Raw genomic sequence first — 25864 nt, 5'->3', positions numbered from 1 at the left:
GTTTAAAATGAGGGGGAATTATCCTACGTGGAAAAAAACAAAACAAAAAATTATTTTTTAACCTACGTGTCCTGCCACTGGGATTCGCTGAGGGATTCGTTCCCCCAGTTTCGTTTCCCGTATCACGCCTCTTATTAATTTATCTCTTTTATTTTTATTTTATTTTTTATCACATTTCAATTATTTTATTTATCAAATATTATTTATTTATTTTTTATGGCCTTGTTTTTTTTTTATATTGACTTATTAATATATTTTTAGTTTTATTAATTATAAATAAATGTTTATCTTATATTTCTATTCTCAATTAATTAAATAATTAATAATAGGAGAGAGAAAATAATTAATAATAGGATAGAGAATATTCTACTTGTTAACCATCACTTGATCAGTAACTGTCTCAAGTCGCACTCTTTATCATTTTTCTTTTTAAATATACTTAATAATTTAATTAAATATAGAATTTATCGTTGGCTTAAATCCATGACTTTCAAAAGATTGGATTATAATTGAAATTAATATTTTGGCTTTATATAATGATTTTGAGCTATTTCCTATTTCCTAGTCATTAAGTTGATCAGTTCCTTATTGATGACATTTGCTCACTCCATTATTATAATCTTCCTTATCCAAAACTAGATTTACAATTAATTAACTTTTGATGTTAGATAAAGCAAGATTACCCTTTTCGTCTGCTTCTCCATTTACAAGATTCTATCGTTTATTCCTTTATCTGTTTTGAACTCTGACCCCATTTAAGCAATTCTCTCTGCGTTTCTCTACATCTCAAGCAGAATGATTGAGCTTAGAATCGCACTCTCATGTCTGGCTCTGTCGTTGATACTCAACTTAGTGGTTACCGCCGGAGAGTTCTTCAAGCCATTCAATGTCACTTACGATCACAGGGCTCTGATAATCGATGGGAAGCGGCGGATACTCATTTCCGCTGGGATTCACTATCCTCGTGCCACTCCCCAGGTGCCATAGATTAATCATAGACCTCAATTTAAGCGATATTAGTTCAACAGTTTCTTAGTTGTGATATGGGTTTTAGCTTAAACTTAAATTTACTGATCTCTATAGAGGCTTATTGCATGTAATTTTAGAGCTTTGATACAAGACATGTGAGTTAAGTTCTAACATAAAGATCCTGCATTTACACCTTCTCTGTTGACTTATTTCCCTTGAGTTGATTTTATTATACTCTTATGCAACAATATGTTATATAATCGATGGTGAATTATTCTCTCCTTAATCACTGAATTAAAGACTATTCTGATAACCCATCATCTCTAATGCTCCACTTGCTTTCACTAGCTTCCTGTACACTATCGAGATTAACCCTTTCTGTACTACAGAATTACCAGCCATCTGAAATTTTCCAGACATAAATATGATTTGCAACTCTTTGCAGCTTGAGTAGTCTGTATAGGATGAATGTTTTAGTGCATATATTCTCAGTTGTGCAGCAAGATATAGTTATTTTATACATTGTGTCAAGCTGTAGGTAACATTTTCAAATAGTTAGTGGGATAAAGTTATGTATTACACTTAATTCTTTTATTTTATTTTAATATTGTTGATGTATTGCTGTTCTTAATACTATTATGGTATTTATTCTGTGAAATGATATATACAAATCTTGTGTTTCTCTTTAACTAAAGAGAAGATGTTTACTAGAGTTTCAAGTTATTCTATTTGATTAGCCAAGTAACTTTAGTTTCTGCTTGTATATATTAATGGCATCAGATGTGGCCTGATATCATTTCTAAGAGCAAAGAAGGGGGTGCTAATGCCGTTCAAACTTATGTATTTTGGAGTGCCCATGAACCAGTCAGGGGTCAGGTAACAACTTTTTGTTATCAAAATTTGCAAAATTGACAAAAAAAAATATATATATATTCATTTGACAAAAAAGTTCTGATCTACAATTTTTTTTACAACTTTTCACACTAAAAGGTTTGATCACACTTTTCATATCAAATGAAAATATAATCACTTTCTCTTTTTACTTTGTCAATTTTCAAAGATCAATTGTGACAAAATATCACATGCCATAAAGGCTCGATTTAAGTACCTTGAAGTTAAATCTAGTTGCGAGGCTAGCTTCTCATTGATTATGAGGAGGACATTGAAGAATCTAACACTTAGAAATCTGAATTTGTCAAACCTCATTTGTAGCCTTGTAATCTCTTTGCCACATGTTAGATTCTATTTGCACCACTAATGAAATTATCTCGTTTTCTCAGTACAATTTTGAAGGAAGAAATGACATTGTCAAGTTTGTGAAGCTAGTAGGATCTAGTGGACTCTATCTTCATCTTCGAATAGGTCCTTATGTTTGTGCAGAGTGGAATTTTGGGTATCGCCTCCTGTCTCTTTCCAACTGTATTATGTTTCTTTCAGTTAAATCTAGACTAAAAGGGACTGTCTCATTGGAAATAAATTGGAATACACTTTAATATCATATGAATGTTGTAATCTATTTGTTTTAAACGAAAGTGGTTGCATCTAGATATAAACTAGATAAATCATGCTGATGGTTATAATTACTGGAACCTAAGAATCCTATTTGATGGTTATACTTATAGGTCAATATATTTGTTTACATATTTGCATACGACCAGATAGTTTCTAGGAGCATATAATTTCTAAGCAGTGTCATCTAGTCTGGTGCGTGTTTTATCTCTCTATCACTTGTATTATTTATCTGAGTGGCTTATGGTACATCCCAATTTGTAGCCTATCATGCATGAAATTCATGGCATAAGAAATGGATGTGGTTTTAGCCAAGATGAATATTAATTTCTGTAAGTTGGGTAAATTATTTCAAAGTTCTCTAGTAAATTCTGACAAGTATTTATCACTTCACAGGGGCTTTCCTGTCTGGCTACGTGATATACCTGGCATAGAATTTCGAACAGACAATAAGCCCTTCAAGGTATAAGTTGACTGAATATTACACATTGTTCTTCATTTAAGGTTTCTTCAATTGAAAGTATTGATTGATGTCATTCCAAAAAAGGTTTTCAGTCTATCGATGAAGATATACTAACGTCTATATTTCAATTGACATTCTTATTGGTTGATGTCGTTCCAAAAATTGTTTTTCAGTCTATCGATGAGGATATATTGCTAAACATGGATGTCAAAATATTGATCATTAGATTGCTATACCCTATTATGATTACTTCAATTTTGACTTATTACTTTGGGATTTTAGATGGAGAGGAAAATAGATGTTTTTGATATTTTATTATGATAATAGGTTATACCTATTTATAAAGTTTAGAGTTTATTTTTCTTAGTTAGGATAAATTCATCATTCCTTTAGATGACAACTATTTTCACATTTACCTTATGGAAGGCCTCAAACTGCATCAAACTAGGCAGCCGGTGAGACCGCTGCCCCTTTTTCACTCGAGCATCCATTTGGGAAGGAGTCTCATTACCACCTGTGAACAAAGAGGAGGTTTTAGTCTTTCAGCTGAAGATATTCAAGAGTGGGCGTCGGAGGCTCTTCTCTTGGAGGGCAAAACTGAATTGCAAGACCTTTAAGCGCGACACATCTGTTCACTCTTTCATTGGAAGCAGGCATTAATAAGGTTATAACGAACAAATGGCCTTGCTATGGACACAAAATATCTTTTAGAGATAAAATCGTTTTAGCGTATGTAACCCGACGCCGGAGCTCTCCAAAGACTCTTGGATCAGGCTTGTAGGTCTTCCGATTCACCTATGAAACCAGGAAGCTTTCCAAAAGATCGGAGATGGCTGTGGCGGTCTAGTCGCAATCGACAAATCGACACTGGAGAAAAAAATCGTCAAATGGGCAAGAATCTGAATCAAAGGAAACGGGGGGCTTAATCTTCCAGCTAGAATTAACGTCAACGACGTTGGTCTCGTCTACAATGTTCTAGTCTGTTCGGAATCCGGTCCATCTAATTCGCTGAAAGACTTCGGCCCTATGTCCACGTTCCCCGTAGCAACGGCAATCCTAATACTGCCGGATATTCAGAAGACGACTCATCATCATATGCCATCGGGTACGACTCACTCAAATATTAGCACACATGTCATCCCCATTTCACCGTCAGGCCCACTAATTTTTGCTAATTAGATGGACCGGATTCCGACCAGACTAGAACATTAGACAAGACCAACGTCGTCGACGTTAATTCTAGCACCCCATTTCTTTTGATACAGATTCTTTCCCATTTGACGCTTTTCTTCTCAAATGTCGCTTTGTCGATTGCGACTAGACCGCCACAGCTATCTCCGATATTTTGGAGAGCTTCCTGGTTTCACGTGTGAATCGGAATACCTACAAACCTGATCCAAGAGTCTTTGGAGAGTTCCGGCATAGGGTTAAATTCGCTAAAACGATCCCATCTCATAAAAGAAATTTTGTGTCCATAGCAGGGTCATTTGTTCGTCATAACATTATTGATGTCTTTTTCCGATTAAAAAAATGAGCAGATGTGCCGCGTCGTAAAGGTCTCGCACTGGAGCTTTGCGCTCCAAGAGAAGAGCCTCCGATGTTCACTTTTGAATATCTTCAGCTTTAAGGGTAAAACCTCCTATTTGTTCAATTTGGCAATGAGACTCCTTCCCAGATGGATGCTCGAGTGAAAGGGGCGACGGCCTCACAGAACAGCCTAGTTTGGTGCAGTTTGATGCCTTCCAAAAGGTGAGAGTGAAACGAGTTGTCATCCAGAGGAATGATGAGGCGAAAGATAGAGTCAGTGTTATATTTAACACCATATAACGAACCTCGGCGATTGGTGCCCACCCAAGTGGAGAGATGTTTGATGGCTTGTGTGACCTTTGAGAACAGTCATCTTGGTTTAGTAGATGCTGGGATTCCTCCATAGTCCGGCCGGAGAATCTGTGAGAACGTCCATGCATGGGCTGCGGTTGAAGGGTGGCGAGGGGGTGGTTGTGGGCGAGAGGGGATGAATGGATTAGAGAGGTGGGTAGTGGTGTGGGGTGAACGGAGGTAGTTGTTGCACTTTCTCACTCTTTGTACTATTTTCCTTACGATGAAGGAGTTTATGTGGAGGTCATATCAAATCTTGTACTACATTCCCTACGATGAAGGAGTTTCTGTGGAGGTCATATCAAATCTTTAGTTGTTGATAAGTTTGAATTGGGCTATTAAATTTTACCCAATTTGAGATTCAAATTTCGCTTGCTTTGAATCTACCTAAATGACCAATAAGGACCAAAGTTCGACTGACTTAAATAGTTTGTATGATGAGTCTCGGAAGAAACGAGCTTCTTGGAGTTTATTTTTTCTCTCATTCTTCTAGTAACTGAAATAAAATAATCCATAAAAACAAAAACAAACACAAACCCGAGGCCCAAGAAACATGTGGTTGAATGTTATTATATTGCCGCAACCATCAACTTGTGAATAAGAAAGAGACGAAGATTTACAGTTCTGTGTAGTAGGTGGGTGAGGATGGTGCATCGGTGGCTTGAGCAACAAAATTTTGATGGTGATAATGCTCGACTGTCGAAGGGTGAGATGACGGTGTCGAATTTCATTCGAGAAGACATCGAGGATATTTATGGGTGATAGGCTTCACTAGATCTGGGAGACTACTCTGATGTTTTTTTTCTGTCTCTTTAAAAACTAGAATACTTATTCTATTAAATATTTCGCGATGGCTAATGTGTGGTTTATGTAAGAAAGGATAAAAATAGTATAACTAAAAATAAGGTTGGTTTATGGTTGGAAGCAGCAGAAGAAGGTGGTCTGCATAATCAAGGAATTTTTTTTTTCTCTCATACCATGTGTTATTTTTGAATGAAGTGAGAATATTTTGATATATTATTATGACAATAGATTATATCTATTTATAAAGTTTAGGGCTAATTTTTCTCAATTAGGAAAATAAGAATCCTATCTCAATTAATTTATTCAAATACATCTAAGAATAAATTTTAGAATAGAGTAAACTTAATTTGACTATTTCCACCGCAGTTTCTAATTTATTTCTCTTATTTGCTTCCTTGACAAGCATGTTAGCTAGGAGAAAAAGAAGGATTAGATGCTCAATTGAAAAGTGCAAAGGAAGATGAATAAGCATTTTAGAACTCTAACCACTTAGTAGACTAAGTCGTATTTTAATTTTATTTTGTTTGAAGTTAATGAGAATTTCATTAAAACTATTGTAAATCCTTGAATACATGAGAGACATTCACCTTTATTCTTGATTCCAAAATTTGAGACAAACCCTTTTCCAATAATAATTTTCCTCAGAAAATCTACAGCCATTTCATGATCAACTTCGTTAAAAACAGTAGTGTTTAGGATGTTAAGGCCTCTTTAGTTCCACGGTTTTTGAACCACTATCCATCGCACCAGATGTACATAGTTAGTAGAGGCTGTACTTTAGAACCACAATTTTATATGTTTCTCCCTATGCAAAATTTAGTGTGTTATTGTGGTCATAGACTTTTTGTGGAGTCATTTGATTTGAGTGGATGGGGACTGAATCAGTTTTCAAATATTGGATGCTAATTTAGCAAATTTCTTCTTGGTGGTGGAAAGCTAAAACTAACATAACTGATCATGGTTACCGTATTGGGGGCTCATTTTGTTTCAGGATGAAATGCAGCGGTTCGTGAAGAAAATAGTTGATCTAATGCGGGAAGAGATGCTTTTTTCTTGGCAAGGTGGCCCCGTTATCATGTTGCAGGTTGTGCTAAGTTCTGCTTATCTGAATTAATGGAGTCCTTTTGTTTAAAGTGCTATTTTCACGCAAATTTATGTCATAGCTTAACATTTTTTCATTCAGATTGAGAATGAATATGGCAATATTGAAGGCTCTTTTGGTCAAAAGGGTAAGAACTATGTGAAATGGGCTGCTAATATGGCTCTTGGTCTTGGTGCTAGTGTTCCATGGGTCATGTGCAGACAAGTTGATGCTCCAGAGAATATTGTAAGTTCAATGTGCTTATGAGTATTTGATTTCATATTACTATCTAGTCAATACATGTGTTAGGTCAAGCAGGAAGTAGAAAGCTAGCTTGGTGTGACATTTGGATATGCGGTTTTGATGTTATTGGCTGTGTTTCGAATATGCATGCCTTTGTCATGAAACTTAATTTGTTTGTCACTAGTTTGATTCTTGATTCTTCTTCAGATAGATGCCTGTAACGGATACTACTGTGATAGTTTCTGGCCAAATTCTCACAATAAACCAAAACTCTGGACCGAGAATTGGGATGGATGGTAAGGATAACCAACTGTGATACATTTGCCTATTTTATTAAATTTGATTGTGCTACTCAAGGAAACACAAATATTTTAAGGGGTCTGCATATATGAGGGAACAAAAGGTCATTACACTTTTTATTACTTTAAATTGTTTTATCCACAATACATGTATTGAATTTGTATGAGTATGCTTACAACATATTTAAGCTATACTCTTTCGTTTCTTCTTATATTAAGTAAGAGACACATTAATTGTCTTTAAGTTCAAAGATGAGTCAGAATTGTCTTTTTAAAAAAAATAGATGAATCAGAATTGTATGATAGATGCCCCTGAGGAAGGCTTCTGATACATGCAGAATTGGAATAAGGATTGAGAGAGAAGAATCAGGGATGAGAAAGGAGAATTCCATGAGATGTGTAAGAGAGAATCCTTAACAATTAATCACACCTTTATTAATTAATCTGTCTGAACATTTATACAAGTATATATAAAACCATTCTTACCTCTAGTCTTATCCTTATTCATACTTATTTATGTTGGGATAAGGCCTCTAAGGCCCATTAAAGGTATAAGTAAAGATTTAACTACAAACGGTTACATTTGTGCAACTGCAGTGCCTATTCTAGCCTAATCACACATCAGCTTCCCTAAAAGAAAAACAAAATGAAGGGGGTGGGGGGTGGGGGGAGGAGGGAGTTTTAACTGTTAACTGATAGTTGAACTAATTTTTACAGGGAATGGTTAGGAACTTAATTTGATTATCTTTCTTTTTCTGATCGCATATTTACCAATTTAAATTAAATGCACGGGAGTACCTATAGGCTACTTTTATTTGAATCCTAGGTTTAATAGAAACATCTTCCCGATGATGCATATCAACTAAGGTTTATTGATCTCCCTGTTTATTGTTATGTTTTTCATTGATATGGTACTTTATGGCTTGAAATTAACCTTTTAAAATTTGGATCTTTTAAGTTTTACATATAAAAGCTCTACGTGAACAATTTTCATGGGATATTATTATGATGTATATTTCTTTCTTTATTGTGTTTGTTTTTGTTACATCTCCTAGTAGTGTAGCATGTTAGCCGATTTACATATGAAAAATATAAGAATTAGCTATATCCATGCCCCATATCACGTTTCTTGTTGAAATTTCATGTACCATTCCAGTATCCTCATTTAGTCATTTGTATCTGTGTGTGTATTGGTGCTTAATAGTTGCCATTATCTCTAGATTTCTTAAGGATTCTTTGTTTTGACACTCCTGAAAACTATTATTTATGATGCATGTCTTTAATAAGTTGAGTAGCAAAAGGAAATGGTCGTCTTCAGTTATTTATTTTTTTTGCTTTGGCTTCTTCTTATTTTAGTAAATGTTTTTTTTCTGACTTTGCCAGGTGTCAATGATGTTCTTATCTTCCTTAATAGGCTTAAGTTCTAATGACAGAAGTAAAACCTATGTTCATGCAGAAAACAGTTTTTTACAGAGATGTTTATATTGTTTAAATGAGTTTGTACTTATTTTTTACTAGGGTTATGATATACAATGATATGATGACTTGACAAATTTGGATGAAACTATAGAATATTAATTAGTCTACAGGTCACTGTTCTAATCCTATCTATCATTAGAAATGCCCTAAGAAATTCCAGTACAATTCATTGAAAGTGGTTATATTTCGTACTTTCTAGATTCTTCAAACCGATAGATGAATTTTCTCCAGCCTTTGGATTTGTACTAAGATGAGATATTCCACCAGTTGGTATCAGATCCATCTTCTTTTATTTGACTCCTAATCACATTTTTTCATTTTATATTGAAGGTATACAAAATGGGGTGGGAGACTACCTCATAGACCTGCTGAAGATATTGCATTTGCTGTTGCCCGATTTTACCAACGAGAAGGGAGCTTCCAGAATTATTATATGGTAAGTTACAATTGATCTGGTACCTTGTGCACGGAACTTCACCTATTAATGATATAAATGTCGACATTTATTTCAAAATAACAAAAGAAATAAAAAATTGAACTTATTAAGTTCAGTAAACAATTAGCTTATCTTAAGAAATATGGTTTACTTAATGCACCTCAGATATAGAGTATAATTCTGTATCGCCATTCATCAGTTACTTGTTTGCAAATTTATACTCTGCCCAAGACTGCAGGAAGATGACTTCTGTTATTCTCATCCCTTTTCTAGGAATTAAAATCTATTACCCTCCCAATTTTAGAACACAAGATAACTAACTAAGTTATCTTATTCATGCCAAGATCTAACAAGAATGTTCTCAAGTGATTTATAATATATTCATGCTCCATTTTTTTCAGTATTTTGGTGGAACGAACTTTGGCAGGACTTCTGGTGGCCCAAACTATATTACTAGCTATGACTATGATGCTCCCTTGGATGAATATGGTTAGTTGTTCAGTTCCACACTTGAGTTTTTCTATAAACTATAAGGGCCTGTATGGTTGGAGTTACAAGAACATGTAAAAGTTGTAAAAGATACAACCTATAAGAATATAATTGCATTTGTTATTTGGTTGGAGATTATTCTGTTTTATGGTTGGGAGCATAAGAATAAAATACAGAACAAAAAACGACATTTTTCCTTTTATTGAAAACACCAAATTCTTTTTATTTTGTAAAAAGTGACACTTTTTCATTAGTCCTCATAAGTGTGAATATCACTTTTATCCATGAAAAATCCAAAAAAACCATTACATACCAAATCATGACATTAGTTGTCTTAAGTTCATCCGAAGGCAACAAAATAAAATCATCAAAAACAATCCCAGAGAACTCAGGAGCTCAAAAAACCAAGTTCAATGCTCGAGATCGAAGGAATAATAACTCATTGTCCTTGATTATATTTTGTTGCCTAATTTATGTTTTCGTAAAGTATTTATTGCCGAAGCACCTTATCTTGTTGATCTCACCAACAAAAACAGCTAATACCTGGACCAAAAATAATCTCTCTCTCAAAGTTCAAGCAAAAGGCTGCTCTTATAGTTGTTAAATTTATCTATTTTTGCATTTACAGGAATACTGAGGCAGCCTAAATGGGGCCACTTAAAAGATTTACATGCCGCTATAATGCTTTGTGAACCTGCTCTAGTTGCTGTTGATTCACCGAAGTATATTAAGTTGGGACCTAAACAGGAGGTTTGCTTACATGCCTCAGTTCATACAAAGAGTGTGCTTACTATATTGCTCATGATATCTTGTTGGCCAGGTTTCTTTCCATCCTCGTGGACCGTTTTTTGTTGGCCTAAGGTCCAACTGTTGATGCCTTGTCAACTTTCTTTCCCATGTTCAGTTTTGATCCCTTTCCCCGTGAGGGCTTTTACTTCACATTTTGAGGAAAATATTTGTACATAACATCTCCAAGTCTCAACCCTTAAAAAAAACAGGAATGAGATAAAATTTATACAAGTACAAAGTGTTGGAAAGATTATGACGTAAACAGCTTTATCCCTGTTTTTTGCAAGAGGTTGTCTCCAATTTAATTTTGTGACTAAGCAAGTGAAGTGTTAGGCATGAGCTTTTACCCACAAATTTGAACATTTGTTTTGTGACAAAATTATCTCCTTGTGTGGATTATAAGATCTGTATTTGAGATTGGTGGTCATGTGCAAAACTGGTGAATGAGTTGAATAAAATTTCTTCCAGATGTATGTTACAACACCAAATTATAATAGATAGAATTGACATAAGCTATAGATGGAAAGATATAAGAATGGAGTTGATCAGACGCTTAGAAGAACGGCCCAAAGGTCTAGATGAGAAGAGAAACCAAACTATTCAAGTTGAATCAATAACAATTCAACATCCCTATTACATGATAGTTGCAAATATTTGTAGTACTAGATTAGTAACTACTAATTACTAACTAATTCATTAATAACTACTAACATAACTGCTCATAACTAACATGTTTATACAGTTTATATTAGGTAGCCTTAGGGTGCCAGTATTGTAACAATGTACTTCCAAAGCCCTTTTTCCACATTCTTCATGTTGTTCGTGAAATAAAATAATATCCCTGGGTTGTTATGTTATCTATCGTCTTCACTCCATATCAAAATAAATTTACTATAGTTGGGTTTGACTATTTTCAGGCACATGTGTACAGTGAAAATGCTCATATTCGTGCTGAATCCACTAATGAGTCCAGCAATATTGGCAGTTGTGCTGCATTTTTGGCAAACATTGATGAGCATAAAGCAGCTTCTGTCTCATTATTTGGACGAACATATACTTTGCCCCCTTGGTCAGTGAGCATATTGCCAGACTGCAGGAACACTGCTTTCAATACTGCAAAGGTTCCTCCTCTTCTTGATATGTATGCTGGTTGACTGATCAATATGCAGTATATGTAGCCAAGTTTGTATGTTGTTTCTGCAAACCTTGGTACTTATTAGGACATCTGGTTTATACTATTGACAGTTCTCCTGGCTGCCAATAAAATACTAATCTGTGAATATTCACAGCATCAAGTAGCGTTTTCCCCTTTTCTTTTATTTTTCTTTTTGGTTTTCTCAATCAATTTTTTATTTTATTTTTCCCCAGGTTGGGGCTCAGATTTCTGTCAAGTCAACAGAGTATAGTGTGTCTTCTCCAGATATTTCTCCACTTCAAAAGACAATGATTCAGGATAAAGTTTTCCCCATCCCAGAAACTTGGATGATTTACCAAGAGCAACTTGGTGCATGGAATAATGATAGCTTCACTGTCTCAGGCTTACTAGAACACCTGAATGTGACCAAGGACAAATCTGATTATTTATGGTATATAACAAGGTACATCATTTTTTAGGTCCAAATATATTGGATTAGTCTGAAACTATTGATTGGCTGTAAATGTCGGTAGTATGTAGTAATCGACATGAATTTCTTTTTTGATGAATGCATATGTCCTTCCACTTTGTAAACTCATTTGTGCACCAGCTTTTCACACTGCTAGTAGGAATTTTCTGTTTCTAGAAACCACCATATGATTCCTAAAAATTCCTCTATATTACTGTTTTTTAACAGCAACCATCATATTCACCATTTCCAGTTTCCGAGTTCTCTCCTGGACAATATTTAAAAATAGTCTTTAACATTTATTTTACTTCCATGTGTCCAAGAATGTTGACCAAGTCAACAATTAGCAAAAAATAATTCCACACAATGCGATTAATTTTCATGATTTTATAATATGCATTTTTTTTCTGCAGATTGATCTGTAGAGAAACTAAAATAAGCTTACTGGAATCTTCTGTGCATATAACACATACTCATTGTTTAGTTCAATCATTTGACAGGAGACCATATTGTTCCTTACAAAGTTACTAATTTTGAGCTTTCTTAGTGTAATTTCTCTGAAACATAAGTAAAATTATAGCTTCATTTCTCGGGCTATGTTCCAAGCAAATTTAATATTATAACATAATTGTTCTGTTCCTGGATACTTGGTGGTTACTGTTTGAATTTACTAGAGAAAAACTGTTGCTCGCACATAGGGTCAACAATGCATATATAAATGTTAATAAAATGAAGTACTTCACATTGAATTCTGTGGCAACATTCTGGAAACCAAGTTATTTTCTGATAAATATATAATATATACATATGATTTTCACTTGATTGCAGAATATCTGTCTCTAAAGAAGACATTTCATTCTGGGAGAAAAACTCTGTTAAACCAATGCTCACAATTGATAGCATGCGTGATTTGGTGTATGTATTTGTTAATGGGAAACTTGCAGGTAATATTTTGTATATTGAAGTTTATCTTTTATTTTGCTTATGGGTACAATATGCACATGCAAGTGAATAGCACTAAACCAAATGTTGTCAAAGACTTCAGCTTGTGTATATGTATTTTCAAGCCTTTGTACTTTTTGCAATTCCTTGCCATCCGTTTTATATAGAGATACTGAGCCTTTTTTTCAAATTTGATTTTTCCCCTCAAACCCAACCTCAACCAACATTTGAATTATTTTTGTTTTACTCCCTAACAATGGAAAATACAAATGGATTGGCAACATGATAACACTGTTGGTGTCTTTCCATTAGTAAGGGGTAAAAAGTCAAAACATTTCCATTGGAGGCACAAAAGCCATAGAGGTCGAGTTTTAGGGGCAAAGTTAAAATTGAAAGAAAATTACCAATAATCTCTGTTACATGCATTATGGACTTACTTCTTATGCAATAAACCCCATCTATCAAGTGGGTTCAAGATAATTTTATTCACACAGAAGATCTAAGCTGCAAGGTTACCTCAATTGTTAGATAGAGAGTTCAGTGGCTGATGCATTTTCTATCTGTGTTGGATTGAGGGGATGATCATCGTTCTAATTGGTCATGATGATACACTAATTATTGTGAGAAGCATATAACCTCTTCCACCGCAACCCACGACCAAGAGATAGTATCATGGGCATAATACATATTTGAGCTATGGTCAATGTTTATAAGTTACATTTCAGAATAATCATATTAATTTGACCCTGATTTTCTGTATTGATTGTTGTATCTACTTTACTTATATTTAATATACAACACAAAATAATTTTGTACGAGTTACTGACATGAAAACAAAATAATGTTACTGTCTTTCTGATCATTATGACTCCATACACATTTATGTCGACTTTTCGGGCTGATAGTTTACAAGCTAAACTATTTTGTTTGTTTGGCATTTGGACATGTTTACTTGAAGTAAAGGTAGTACATTTGGCCATTGGGTCAAGGTGGAGCAACCCCTTCTGCTTGTGGAAGGACACAATGATATAATATTGTTATCTGAAACCACTGGCTTGCAGGTAACCTTGTGAGCTTAGGACATTTTCATGATTTTTTTTAAAATGGTTATAAGGGCTAAATCCCACTACCTTGTGGCCACGAGCTTTGCGCTCTACCACTATTGAGCTAAGCGAGCAGTCAAAATTTTCGTAATTAAGAAGACCTATTACTATTCTTCTAAGATTTAGCATTAAGTTCATTTCAACTCTTTGTTTGACACGAGTAAAATATTTGAGGAGAGATAAATTTCATATTTTTGTATCAAAGAATCTGCTTACACCTTAGGAGCTGTTTCTCTATTTTAGTCACTTGTAACAATATTGAGAAATATTAACTATTCCATGTATCTTGCAGAATTATGGTGCTTTCTATGAAAAAGATGGTGCAGGCTTTAAGGGTCAAATTAAACTTACTGGACTCTTAAATGGGGATATTGATATATCTGCTTCATTATGGACATACCAGGTATCCATTCTTTCTTTTATCCTAGGGCTCAACTTTTTCTTTAGAGGAATATCATGATTGTCAATGGAAAAAACATAATCCTTAAAGATCTCGGAAATATTTGCCACTACATGGTAATTTAACATCCTATTAAACAATCTCTGTTACAAATTTTGTTTCTCGGAAAGATCAATGGCTCCATTCTCCTAACTTTTGCATCTATCAAGAAAAAAAGAATATTCAACGAATGGACTTCCTCGATCTTATTGGAATCTAATCAACTCTGTTTTTGGTGTTTTTTCTATTTTTTTTTCTCTGCTTATGTACCCTTTCTCTTTCAGTGTTTTGTAATAATTGACGCTACTCATGAGTTCACACAAATTTCCCTTTAATGAAAAGTTTACCCTTTCTCAAAAAAAAAACAAATTTTGTTTTGCCACCTTTTATCACTGGGCCAACTTTCAGTTTCATAAATGTGTGGAACTCTATAAATTAGTCATATTCTCTCGTTTTTACATTGGTTGGTGCTCACTGCTCAGTCACACCATAGTCAGGTTTCTTTCTCATCCCCTTGCCAAATTGATCTTGACCAGTGTGATATTTTCAAGTAGTTAAATTCTTTGTTATCTTGGGGAAATATTCCTATTTTCATGTTGCAAGTAGCATATGAAAGAAATTTTGTTTTTTCCTTCCCTTTTGTATCGTTTGAACGCATTTTGCGTTTTTTTTTAAAAAAGTTGACCTTTTTAAAAAAAAAAAGTAACATGAAAGAAATTAATTTGATCCCTTATATCCCAATATCACCCATATCTGCACAATGCTCAGAAACCACAAATTGGTAATTCATACTCAGTGGTGCTTTGGCATTATAGATAAATAATCAAATGTGATGAATCCTATTTGATTATTGTATTTTTTTTGTTGATCAAGTAGAAGGATGTAAAACTATGAAGTGAAACCTATTTATTTCAGGTGGTTGATTAGTTTGAAAGAAATTAATGAAAAACTAAAAAAATAGGTATAGAAAACCCACAGTTAATCTGGATAATTCTTTCTTAATTCTTCCACAGAAGTTGTCATAATTAGTTTGTATGTATTTTATCTTTTATTCATTTGATTTAATCAAAGTTAGGGTTTGTCTTAGCTTTGATCTTGACTCATTTTTTATTCTCCCCCACTTTTGGGTTTCTTTAATGAAATGACATTAAGCCGTTTTCCCCCCAAAAAAACTTGCATAATATTTTCTTCACTTCAAATAAATTGCACTCTTAAAATCTTCTCTTAATATGAACTATGCACCCAAATAACATATTAGGATGATCACATAGTACTGCTTGTAAAACCAATACAACGATTGGGTAAAATTTGTAATGACAAAACCTAATAATGATTGGTATAGCAGATAGTTTCAAACCATTTGATGCCTGCTTGTAGATATTGTGATAGATTCAGAGATAAGTATTTCCAGTTTAAATGCTATACCTATGAGAAATGAATGATTTTTTTTTTTGTTAAATATCCATCATATTCCATTACAACCTATTTTTGCTTGTAGGTTGGGCTAAAGGGTGAGAGCTTGCAAATATATACCACTGAAGGCAATGAAAAGGCTAACTGGACCAACCTAACACCCGAGGCTATCCCATCCACTTTTTCATGGTACAAGGTAAATCCACTCTTCCTGGAAAAAATAAATTAGTAGGTTCTTTTATTGCTTTTACACCATGAGTTACCCAGGAATCACTATACCAAACTGAATTATTTGATATTTTCATTTTTTTCTTTCTGATATTAGATTGTATTAATGCTTCATGCCCCTTGATATAGTATCTTGATATATCTGGCTTTAATAGATGATTATACTCTATCAAAACCAGCATGGCTAGGTGTAGCCTTTTTTTCTTTGCTTGTTTGGCTCTATTACAGTCATGTAGGTTTAGTGCTTTTGATTGCAATACTTAGTCTGTTACTCCGTTCGGTTTATTTTCTTTTTGGTTCCTTATTCTGTGAATAACATTATCTTTTATTTATTAAAATAAGGCTCCCACCTTTCCAAAAATAAAAAGGAAAAGGAAAGCAGTTCTAAATGCATCATCTACATTCTCACATGTATCGTATGATAGCAGGCCTGGTTTATTACACAGGGCACCACATAATTTTTTTGGTTTTGTTTGATATGCCTTCATTAAGTCCATGAGTAACCATTATATAGTAAAGGCTATGGATAACCTCATTCTCTCTAATAAAGAACACCCTGTAGAGATGTATGTCTAGTTTTATATACCACATAATATTGCAGTGGCCATTCTCAAGCTTTGATTTATATGGTTGTCTATTAATTTCTTGCATTCTTTGTATCCAATGACAATGCTCTCTTTGATATACTGTCTTGATTTGAAAGGCATATTTTGGCCCACCTGTTGGAAATGATCCTGTAGCTCTTAACTTGAGAAGCATGGGGAAAGGCCAGGTTTGGGTGAATGGACATCATTTGGGAAGATATTGGACATTGGTCGCACCAAAAACAGGATGTCAGGAGGTATGTGATTATCGAGGGGCTTACGATTCAGAAAAGTGTACGACAAATTGTGGGAAACCTACTCAAATCTGGTATGCTTCTATCCTGAAAAAATTTTATTCAATTCTTCTCTGGTCTTAGAGAAGTCATAATTCTTGATTTAGGTGCAACTATGGGCCTATTGAAACACTTTTAGATGAGAAACCATGAATTGTGTCCGACTATATTTTGTTTCCAAATGTGATCTCATCTGTATCCACATCCAGATGGAAAAAATGTTTCCAAATTGGGTCAATATTATTATGTAATCTAAGGCACTCTTTGATAACACAACTTATTACTTAATTTAAATAATTAAGTGTTTATTTGAATTAAGTTCATTTGATAACTGATATCGAAAACCACTTAATTATTTGGATTACGTTTAAATTAAGCTAGAAAACAGTTTAACCCAGTAATATAATATGAGCGTACAAATGACAACTTTAACACTTGTACAATTGTGTTACTAGAAGGGTCAAGTAGTCTTTAAGTACTTTCTCGTTCCACATTTGATCAAATTTACCTAAATCAAATATTTAAATTCAGATCTTTTTTGGTTTATTTAGCATTTATTTTTCACACTTAATTTTTCAGTTTTATCAAAAGCACTTTAAACCCTAATGCAATTATTCTAAAAGTGAGTTCATGATCAATATTCAGGTATCATATTCCACGATCCTGGTTAAAGCCATCAAACAATTTACTCGTGATATTTGAGGAAACTGGTGGAAACCCATTTGAGATTTCAATCCTGTCATATTCCACAAAAACTATTTGCGCTAAAGTATCAGAATCTCATTATCCCCCTCTTCACATGTGGTCCCATCCTGATATTGTAGAAGGAAGAGTGTCAATAACAGGTATTGCACCTGAAATGCAGTTGCAGTGTGATAAGGGGCATATTATATCATCTATAGAATTTGCTAGCTATGGAACTCCTAAAGGTAATTGCCAAAAGCTTGTGAAAGGCAATTGTCATGCACCAGATACACTATCCGTTGTGTCTCAGGTTAGTAATTTTAATTTTCTATTTCGTCTGAAATTTATACAGTATTTGGTAGAATTTAGGTGGCTGAACAAATGTCTTCCCCCAAAATGGCTTCCTTTTTAATTGAGTTAAATTTAGATAATCCCATAAATGTGTTTAAGATATATATTCCAATTTCTAAGGTTAAGGGTAGATTTCCAAGAACAAATAATTAACTCAAGTTAAGATATATCTAATTAATAAGTTTGAAGATCCATAATATGTGTATACATGTCTGTGGAGCTTGTTTGATGTAGGGTTTTATTTTTTGAAATAAACTCTGATTTTTTTAAAGGAAAAAAGTGGATTATTGGATTAAATGATTAAAATATCTTTGTAGATAATATTTTAAATTATTATAAAAAAAAAACCATCACCTCTTCTAGACGCTGGATATTAACCCTAAGGTCTTGGGTTCGAGCCAAGATATTAGGGTATAAAATATATAGAGAAATGTTAGGTTATTTTTTAATCCAATCAAAAGATGACACATCATTCCCTACACTTTTTGTTAACATATTTCCCACCCTCTATCATTTCTCAAATATATAATAATTTCTTTTAAAAAAAAAATATAGTGTTTTTTTTTATCCCAAATAACCCACATAAAAAAGCCAGATCTGAGCTATTTTATGCTTTCATCTATAGAGACATTTACGCCAACTTAGAGTAAAAGTTAAAAGTTCGAGAGATTTGATTGATAATACAATAAGAGGTTATTTTGATTAAATCAAAATAACCCTTCATCTCAGGCCTATTTTGATTTAAATCCAAATAACCTCTTATGATATTTAGGTTATAAACTAATCATCAGGGTTGAATTGAATTCTAACTGAAATTATAACTCTCTTAAGAGGCAGTTGATTTGGTTCTTGAACAGTTAGTTTAAAATGATTGACAGAATAGTCTCTGAGATTTTTTTTCCCTCTCTTTTTATATCGTTAAAAATGACAGGCATGCAATGGAAAGAATAGCTGTTCAATCAAAATAGCCAACTCCATATTCGGTGTTGACCCTTGTCACGGCGTGCTTAAAACTTTGGCTGTGGAGGCAAAATGCTCACCTAATACTATTACGCTGGAAAGTTCGGTTTCTGATCTTTGAATTCTTCACACGCGTGCATACTTTCTCAGTCCTCTTCAAAGGTCATTACTTCCACCCCCAAGCCATGATATATAGGTCATTACTTTGTGTATTATGAAATGTTCTGATGAATGTATTTTAATGGAGAGATGTCAACTTTACATATGATGATTTCTTCTGATGATCATGTGTATAGAAATAATCAAATCTGACTCTTGAGGGAAAATAAAGAAGAGAAGGATATAATTTTATGCTTTGAATGGGCAGGTATTCTTTTTGTTTTATGTGATGTCAATTGCTCTAAGCACCAGAGATACTACTTAAATTTAAAATTGTTTTTAGTAAAATAAAATTACTTAAATTTAAAATTAAAGTGGTTTAAGTAAAAATTGTACAATTTTTTTTTATCTCTTAGCGAAGACTCTTAGTTTTGAAATAGGATGACAATGGGACGGCCTATTCCTTCTTCAAATATGAATTAAAAATTAATTAAAAGTATTTTAACAAAAAAAATATAAATAATTATTTGAAAAACTATAAATTTACTATGACTATAAAAAAAATTATGTATAAATACTATAATAGTGATTACAATAAAGATATATATAATTATAAAATGAGAAAAATTAAAGAAACTTACAAAATTTTGAAAAAACCTTTATTGTCAATCTGCATATTTTTTGAAAAAACCTTTATTGTCAATCTGCATATTTTAGTAATAGAGACCTTTTCGTTTGGATTATTAAAATAATTCAAATTTAAAAAACAATATTTAATGAGGATATTTTTTTTATTTTATCATTATATATTAATAATAACAAAATTTTACTCTTATGATTCAAACTCTTTAAGATATTCTTTTTCCTTATGAGTTTCCAACTTCTATGGGATGATAAAAGGAAAAAAAAAACTAATTCATTCCTTTTACTTTAAAAAGAAGTAATTACTTGAGTTATCAAAAAAATGTTAAAAATGTTCATGGTAAAAATGTTCATGGAATCATAGATAAGTAAAGAATCAGCAAGTATTTTGATGTATAATACAGCATCCTTGAGGTAAAATATCCTAATTCCCATTTTTATTTTGCTCGAGATCATAAGCTTCTAAACCTTAATATTCATTTTCTGACTAAAAAACAGATAACCCACTAGTAAAAATAATATTACTTAAGAGACCAAAAGGCTCGACTCGAAGTGAGAAGTCATGACCGTGAAATAAACAAACATGTAGAATTATAACCATCAAATAAAACCCTTAGTGGAAATACATACATAAGTTAGGGATATCCTTCAATTGTATATACTTTACAAGCAAGTGGAAATGAAAAGCAAAAGATTGTAAAGATCAATCAGAACACATAAAAGAAGAGAATTTGAATATGACAAATGCTATTTCTCCCTGGATTTTTAACCCCCTTTATTTTGGGTTTTCTTTTCGTCTACCAGATGAGACTGACTTACTTAGAGTAGAAAGAAAAAAAAGCACACAGAAAAAGAATGAACTATCTATAAGTATACAACAACAACAGATTGTTGATGCCCCCTTCTTTTTCATCAACATAAAAATCTCCAAAACATCATTTTCTTCCAAATGAAAAGCATCCACAGCATTTCTGTCGCATAGAAGAAGAAGAAGAATAAAAGACTGTTCAAGTTCAACGAAACCCATTTCACCTCTAAGAGCTTATTTGTTTGATCTAGGGTTATTTGAAAAAACAAATATAGCTTATGAATTCAAAATTTTGTTTTTATGTGGGTTAAATTACTATATTATCTTGGTTGATGAAGTAAGGATGATTTGATTGCTAAAAGGATATGTGATGTGATAAGAAATTGTTTGGAAATAATCTAAATAACCAAAAAAGATCAAACAAGTTCTAAATAATCAACTTTCTGTTTTTTGGGAATTTGATTATATCTGAAGAACAACATATTATTAAAGTACCTTGGGGGAACTTTCACTTCTAAATGGCTTTCGACCATTGGATTGAGAACCCTCATTAGAATTGATGGGTAACCTTCCTCCACTACGCCTCTCCTCTCGAACCAGCTCGAATACTTGAGTCAACCCTTCGGCTGCACTAGGATCAGATTCATCCCAATCACCGAATTTAGGAACAACAGCTTGTTCAGACTGCCGCACACAAAAGAAAGATGAATATTCCAATTCAAGTTTACATAGTGAAAAGATACTTAAAGACCTATATATATAAATTGTACTAATCAAAATCAAAATGATGATTAAACCCAAATGGACAGGAGAATAGTAAGTACCCTGAGATACTATTCCAAACCTTTAAAAAATTTAAACACAATCGGCAAATATCTTAAAAGACACTGAAAGAATACAACCAATAAAAAGTCTGATAGTACCCTGAAGCAACCATGGTTGGATATCACAACACAAGGAAAACGAGAACACCAAGAGCTTGTTTGTTGTAAGGTTCTTTTGAAATAATCCGACTTTTTAAGAAAATAAACAATGTTCGATGAAAAATTGGATAATTGGGAGTAGATGACAAATATCTTTGTATTTAATATTTTAAAATAAAGTAATGGTAATTTGGTGTTTGTTTGATGTCGTTTTTCTTAATAAGATTGATGTTGGGAAAAAGGGTTATTTGGACCCAAATAACCTGGCCTTGATATTTTAGTAGTGATTTCATTCATGAAGAGATTGATGATGGGATAAAGGTTATCTGGAGAACCCTTATTGAACAATGCCCAAATCATCTCTTCCTCATTAGGATAATACTTCCAGGGTTTGTCAACAAGGATATCATACTTAGCTATAACCATCATTAGTTTCTTTTCACTTAATTTCCAGTGTTTCTCATATGCAATTTGAAGCATGAAAAGAACTTGAGGATTTGTCAGAAAAATCTAAAAACTATGCAGGCCAAATGTTATATTATATGAAGAAACATGTATTTTCAGAGAAAATTTAAATTTACCGAATCATCGCCTCGTGTAACCTGTCTTGGTAAATTCCTTCCAGGAGTGGCAGAAGGTGTTCTGCTGCCTTCAGATGAAACTCTTCTTTCATTAGCAGAGGAAGGAACTCCACTCACTCTTACTCCACCCATCTTCGCCTGAGAATGTGGGTGAAGTGGGGAATTATCAAAACTCCTGTCAGATCCTGTAACTTGCCTTGCAGTCCTTTTCACATTTTCACCAGAATTCCCAGCACCAAGATGTTGATGATATGGAGAACCTGTCAATTTCCTAAAATCAACTTCTTCAGATGCATTTGCATTGTGGTGTAATGGAGAATTAGATGGTTTCCTTATTTCACCATCTCCACTTATCTTCCTAACATTATTCGCTGTTTTCGCTACCAATTCTGTAGGACTCTTCATTTCCCCAGCCTCCTTGTCCATATCAGATTGACCTGGATTGAATATATTGGTAATACTTTCCCAGACTGTCTTCTATTTCATTTTAAAAGTTAAATCTTCAAACTATTGGACTCCAGAATGCTGCTGAAAGCAAAAAAAATCAGAGATTTGATGAAAATACCATTCTTCTTCCTATGGGTTGTCTATTTCAAGATCGTAAAGAGTGATTGAGAGTACATGATTCTACAAAGTTAAGAGCTTTAATAAACAGATATTAGACTATTAGGAAAAGGGTGAAATGAAGTTTTGCAAGACCTGTAAAAAAAGGGGAAAAAAGGAGAGATCGAAGATGAACTAACCGATAAGTGAAGAACCCTTTTGAGAAAAGTATGGGAAGTTGGTTTGATAGATTCATATCTTCATTTTTGCGAAAGATGAATTGGGGGTAATGGCAATTAGAAAAGAAAAGAAAAGGGAAGCTTGGAGAGAAGAGAGGAGTGACCGGATTGACTGGCGCCACCGGTGTCACTTGACCTGTCTTCACTTTGTGAAGACTTTTATTTTTAACTAAAGTAAACACCGACCCTGGGTCCCGCCATCCGCTTCTGCCGGTGACAAACCAGCCGTCATAAATGTCTCTTAAACATTCTTTTATTTTCTTTTCTTTTTTTTAATTCTCATAATATAATTTTATTGCATTTTTCTTAAAAAAATAAAATTAATTAATAATTAAATTGTCAAATTGAAACTCTAAAGGCCTTATTCTTTATAGGTTTTATTTTAATTTTTTTAAAATCAATTTTTAAATAATCATTTCTCACCTATCACATCACTCATTTCATTAACCAAAATACTAAAATATAATTTATTTTATATTTTATTTATATATATCAATACTTTTAAGTCTTTTATCAAAAATAATCATCATTTCCTTAAAATCATCACCCATCATGTAATTTTTTTCTCTCTTAATTTTTTAAAAAACCTATAAACGAACAAGGCCCAATGTTGGATGTTGGGTTCGATAGAGATTTCGGACTCCTTCTTTTCTGTTACTAATTTAACTGTCAACAAATTTAGGGTTTCTACTACTGATTTTATGAAATTCATTAAATTCAGTCTTCAAAACTTCAAATTATTGAAAAAAATGTTCCGTAGAAAATGTTACCTAAATTTAGGTACATTTATATGATCTCAGCTTATTTAATCGTTAAGTTTGAGTATGTTTGATAGTGCTTCTTGGCAGCTATCTGGCATTGGGTGTATTGGGATTTAGAAAAAAATCCGGATGAACGTACAGGAAAACCTTCTTCTTCACTCCAAGACATCTAATAAGTTCAATTAGAAATCTTGGGCTCGAATTATGTAACTGCGTCTACAACTTCAAACCACCAAAAAGCAACAATACAGTACTGTCCAATGAGGGGAGAAGGTGCCTGTTTAAGAGAGAAGCTCGGGTAGACTCAAACTCATCCCAATCCACGAAATAATTTAATCTATGGATAGCGTCGTTGTGGTAAAGGTCGTAATGCCAGATGAATTATTACCGCAGGGCATAGAGGGGAGGTCATAAGCGTCTATACCGTAAAATCGATTTTCCACGGAATGAAAAAAACAGATATCAACTTATTTATTTTTAATATTTATAATATATTATTTAATAATTACCGTCAGAGGAATCATTACCAACCGGGCATAGAGGGGATGTCATAAGCTTCTATACCGTAAATCGATTTTCTACGGAAGAAAAAAAACCAGATATTAGCTTATTATTTTTAATATTTATAATATATTATTTAATAATTAATATTATATATATATATATAGATATAATGTTATATATATTTATTAATTTAATTTTAAATATTAATAAATGATTTAAATTAAAAAATAATATATATTTGAAAATAAATTATATTAATATATTATTTTTTATAATTTTTTGTTAATATATAATTTAATTATTAATAAATGACTTAAATTAAAAAATAATATATTTTAAAAATAAATGATATGAATATATTATTTTTATAAATATATAATTTTAAATATATTAAATATAAATATGATATAAAAAATATATAGATATATATAAAAGTATTTAATAATATATCTTTTTCACATTTTCACACTCCCCTCTCTAATATAATCTTTGAATTGTCAATTTATTTTCATACACTCTCACACTCTTAATATTATTATTCATTTCAGGATTCATCTCAATTCTAATCAGTATTTTAGATAATTAATTAAGGTTAGTTTGATTTCTAAAACTATAATTATAAATAAAAAATATCAAAGTGTATTTATTTTTCATATTTTGCTTCATTATTTTATATATTAAGATACATATATTATAAATAATAAATAAAAATATATTTAAATGTATATTTTTTATTATAATAATTTTATATAAAAATATTATAAATATATAAAATAGATGAGAGAGAATGAATAAAATGATTAGAAAAAGATTAAATAGATGAGAAATAATGAATAAAATGATTAAAAATAAATGAAATAGATGAGAAAAAATGAAAAAAACAATATTAAATACAAAGATATTATAATATGAGAGAAAGAAACACTGAAATTATAATCTTAAAAGTAGAAGGGAAGTAGGGAGAAAATTGAGTTTAAACGCAAAAGTATGTTTGGTTGTAATTTTTTGCGTGAACTTATTACGCAAAGTTTGCACCCATACGTGACTTATAAATACTAAATCAAACTAGCCCAATAATTTAACGGATTTTAAAACATTTTGCAAATTTTTTTTTTTATATAATTTAACAATAATAAATATTAAATTGTAAGATTTAAAAAAAATATATTTGAAATCTCAAATTAAGCACAATAAAAAAACCTAATTTAAGGGTTTGGCCTGAATAATATATTAGTGTGTGAAGATTTCGTACTTGTATATATTTTATTTTATTTTCTAACCAATAAAGACTAAAAAAAATAATGCTCTTATCATTGAAACTCTAGAATACAAGAGATAGGATAATATATTATATATAAGATTGTAAATTAGTGGCTGATAGTTGTCATGAGGGAGAAAAAATAAAATAAAAATCCAATTGATCTAGTAAGGATACTTTTATTCTTTAATATAAGAACAATTGTTTTAAATATACTCCTATTACTTAGCAATATATACACTTAACAAATGTTTTTCAACTAATACTTTTTTTTTTTTGCTAAGAATTTTCATCACAAACATCATTGAATGGGTTTTTTTGGTATGAAAATGTGTTCTTAAATATGTGTTTGATTTATGCTTCATTTGATACATTATTAAAATGCTTGATTAATTCTTTATCTATATTATATATGTAAAGGCCTAGATTGGGTTGAATTATTTAAAATAATTATTCAAATAATCAA

At 32.3% G+C, this 25864-nt stretch overlaps 2 protein-coding genes across 3 annotated transcripts; one reads left to right on the top strand and one right to left on the bottom strand.

Annotated features, from left to right (window-relative positions):
• Positions 1–710: 710 nt before the first annotated feature.
• LOC124938698 (beta-galactosidase 9) lies at positions 711–19424 on the top strand. The gene is made up of 19 exons (XM_047479192.1): positions 711–978; positions 1750–1845; positions 2250–2362; positions 2875–2941; positions 6615–6707; positions 6807–6950; positions 7155–7243; positions 9056–9161; positions 9563–9650; positions 10279–10400; positions 11357–11560; positions 11808–12037; positions 12872–12987; positions 13949–14046; positions 14381–14491; positions 16026–16136; positions 16872–17080; positions 17691–18039; positions 19012–19424. The coding sequence occupies exons 1-19, from the start codon at positions 796–798 to the stop codon at positions 19159–19161; spliced, it is 2679 nt and encodes an 892-aa protein (XP_047335148.1). The 5' UTR covers positions 711–795; the 3' UTR covers positions 19162–19424.
• A 941-nt stretch (positions 19425–20365) lies between these two features.
• LOC124938501 (RPM1-interacting protein 4-like) lies at positions 20366–23003 on the bottom strand. Of its 2 annotated transcripts, none has more exons than XM_047478945.1 (4): positions 22837–23003; positions 22094–22621; positions 21085–21273; positions 20366–20752 (listed from the first exon to the last, which is right to left on the bottom strand). In XM_047478945.1, exons 2-4 carry the CDS (start codon positions 22517–22519, stop codon positions 20717–20719), a joined length of 651 nt encoding a protein of 216 aa, XP_047334901.1. In that variant the 5' UTR covers positions 22520–22621; positions 22837–23003; the 3' UTR covers positions 20366–20716. The 2 variants fall into 2 exon arrangements, with proteins under 2 accessions (XP_047334901.1, XP_047334900.1); XM_047478944.1 differs by having other exon boundaries at positions 22094–22618; positions 22837–23002.
• Between the last annotated feature and the right edge of the window lie 2861 nt (positions 23004–25864).

Source organism: Impatiens glandulifera, chromosome 5 (genome assembly GCF_907164915.1).
Source record: "Impatiens glandulifera chromosome 5, dImpGla2.1, whole genome shotgun sequence".
Taxonomy (NCBI): domain Eukaryota; kingdom Viridiplantae; phylum Streptophyta; class Magnoliopsida; order Ericales; family Balsaminaceae; genus Impatiens; species Impatiens glandulifera.
Note: the sequence above shows the minus strand (reverse complement) of the source record. Positions and strands in the feature narration are given on the sequence as shown.

Bases quoted from the DNA above. Each gene is read 5' to 3' on its own strand.
- LOC124938698 (XM_047479192.1), top strand. From the start codon at position 796: ATGATTGAGCTTAGAATCGCACTCTCATGTCTGGCTCTGTCGTTGATA. The intron at 7,244-9,055 runs GTAAGGATAACC...TTTATATTGAAG, and splicing joins ACCGAGAATTGGGATGGATG to GTATACAAAATGGGGTGGGA. The intron at 12,988-13,948 runs GTAATATTTTGT...CTTGAAGTAAAG, and splicing joins TGTTAATGGGAAACTTGCAG to GTAGTACATTTGGCCATTGG.
- LOC124938501 (XM_047478945.1), bottom strand. From the start codon at position 22,519: ATGGACAAGGAGGCTGGGGAAATGAAGAGTCCTACAGAATTGGTAGCG. The intron at 21,274-22,093 runs GTAAATTTAAAT...TGTGTGCGGCAG, and splicing joins TTACACGAGGCGATGATTCG to TCTGAACAAGCTGTTGTTCC. The intron at 20,753-21,084 runs GTACTTTAATAA...TCTATGCGACAG, and splicing joins GAAGTGAAAGTTCCCCCAAG to AAATGCTGTGGATGCTTTTC.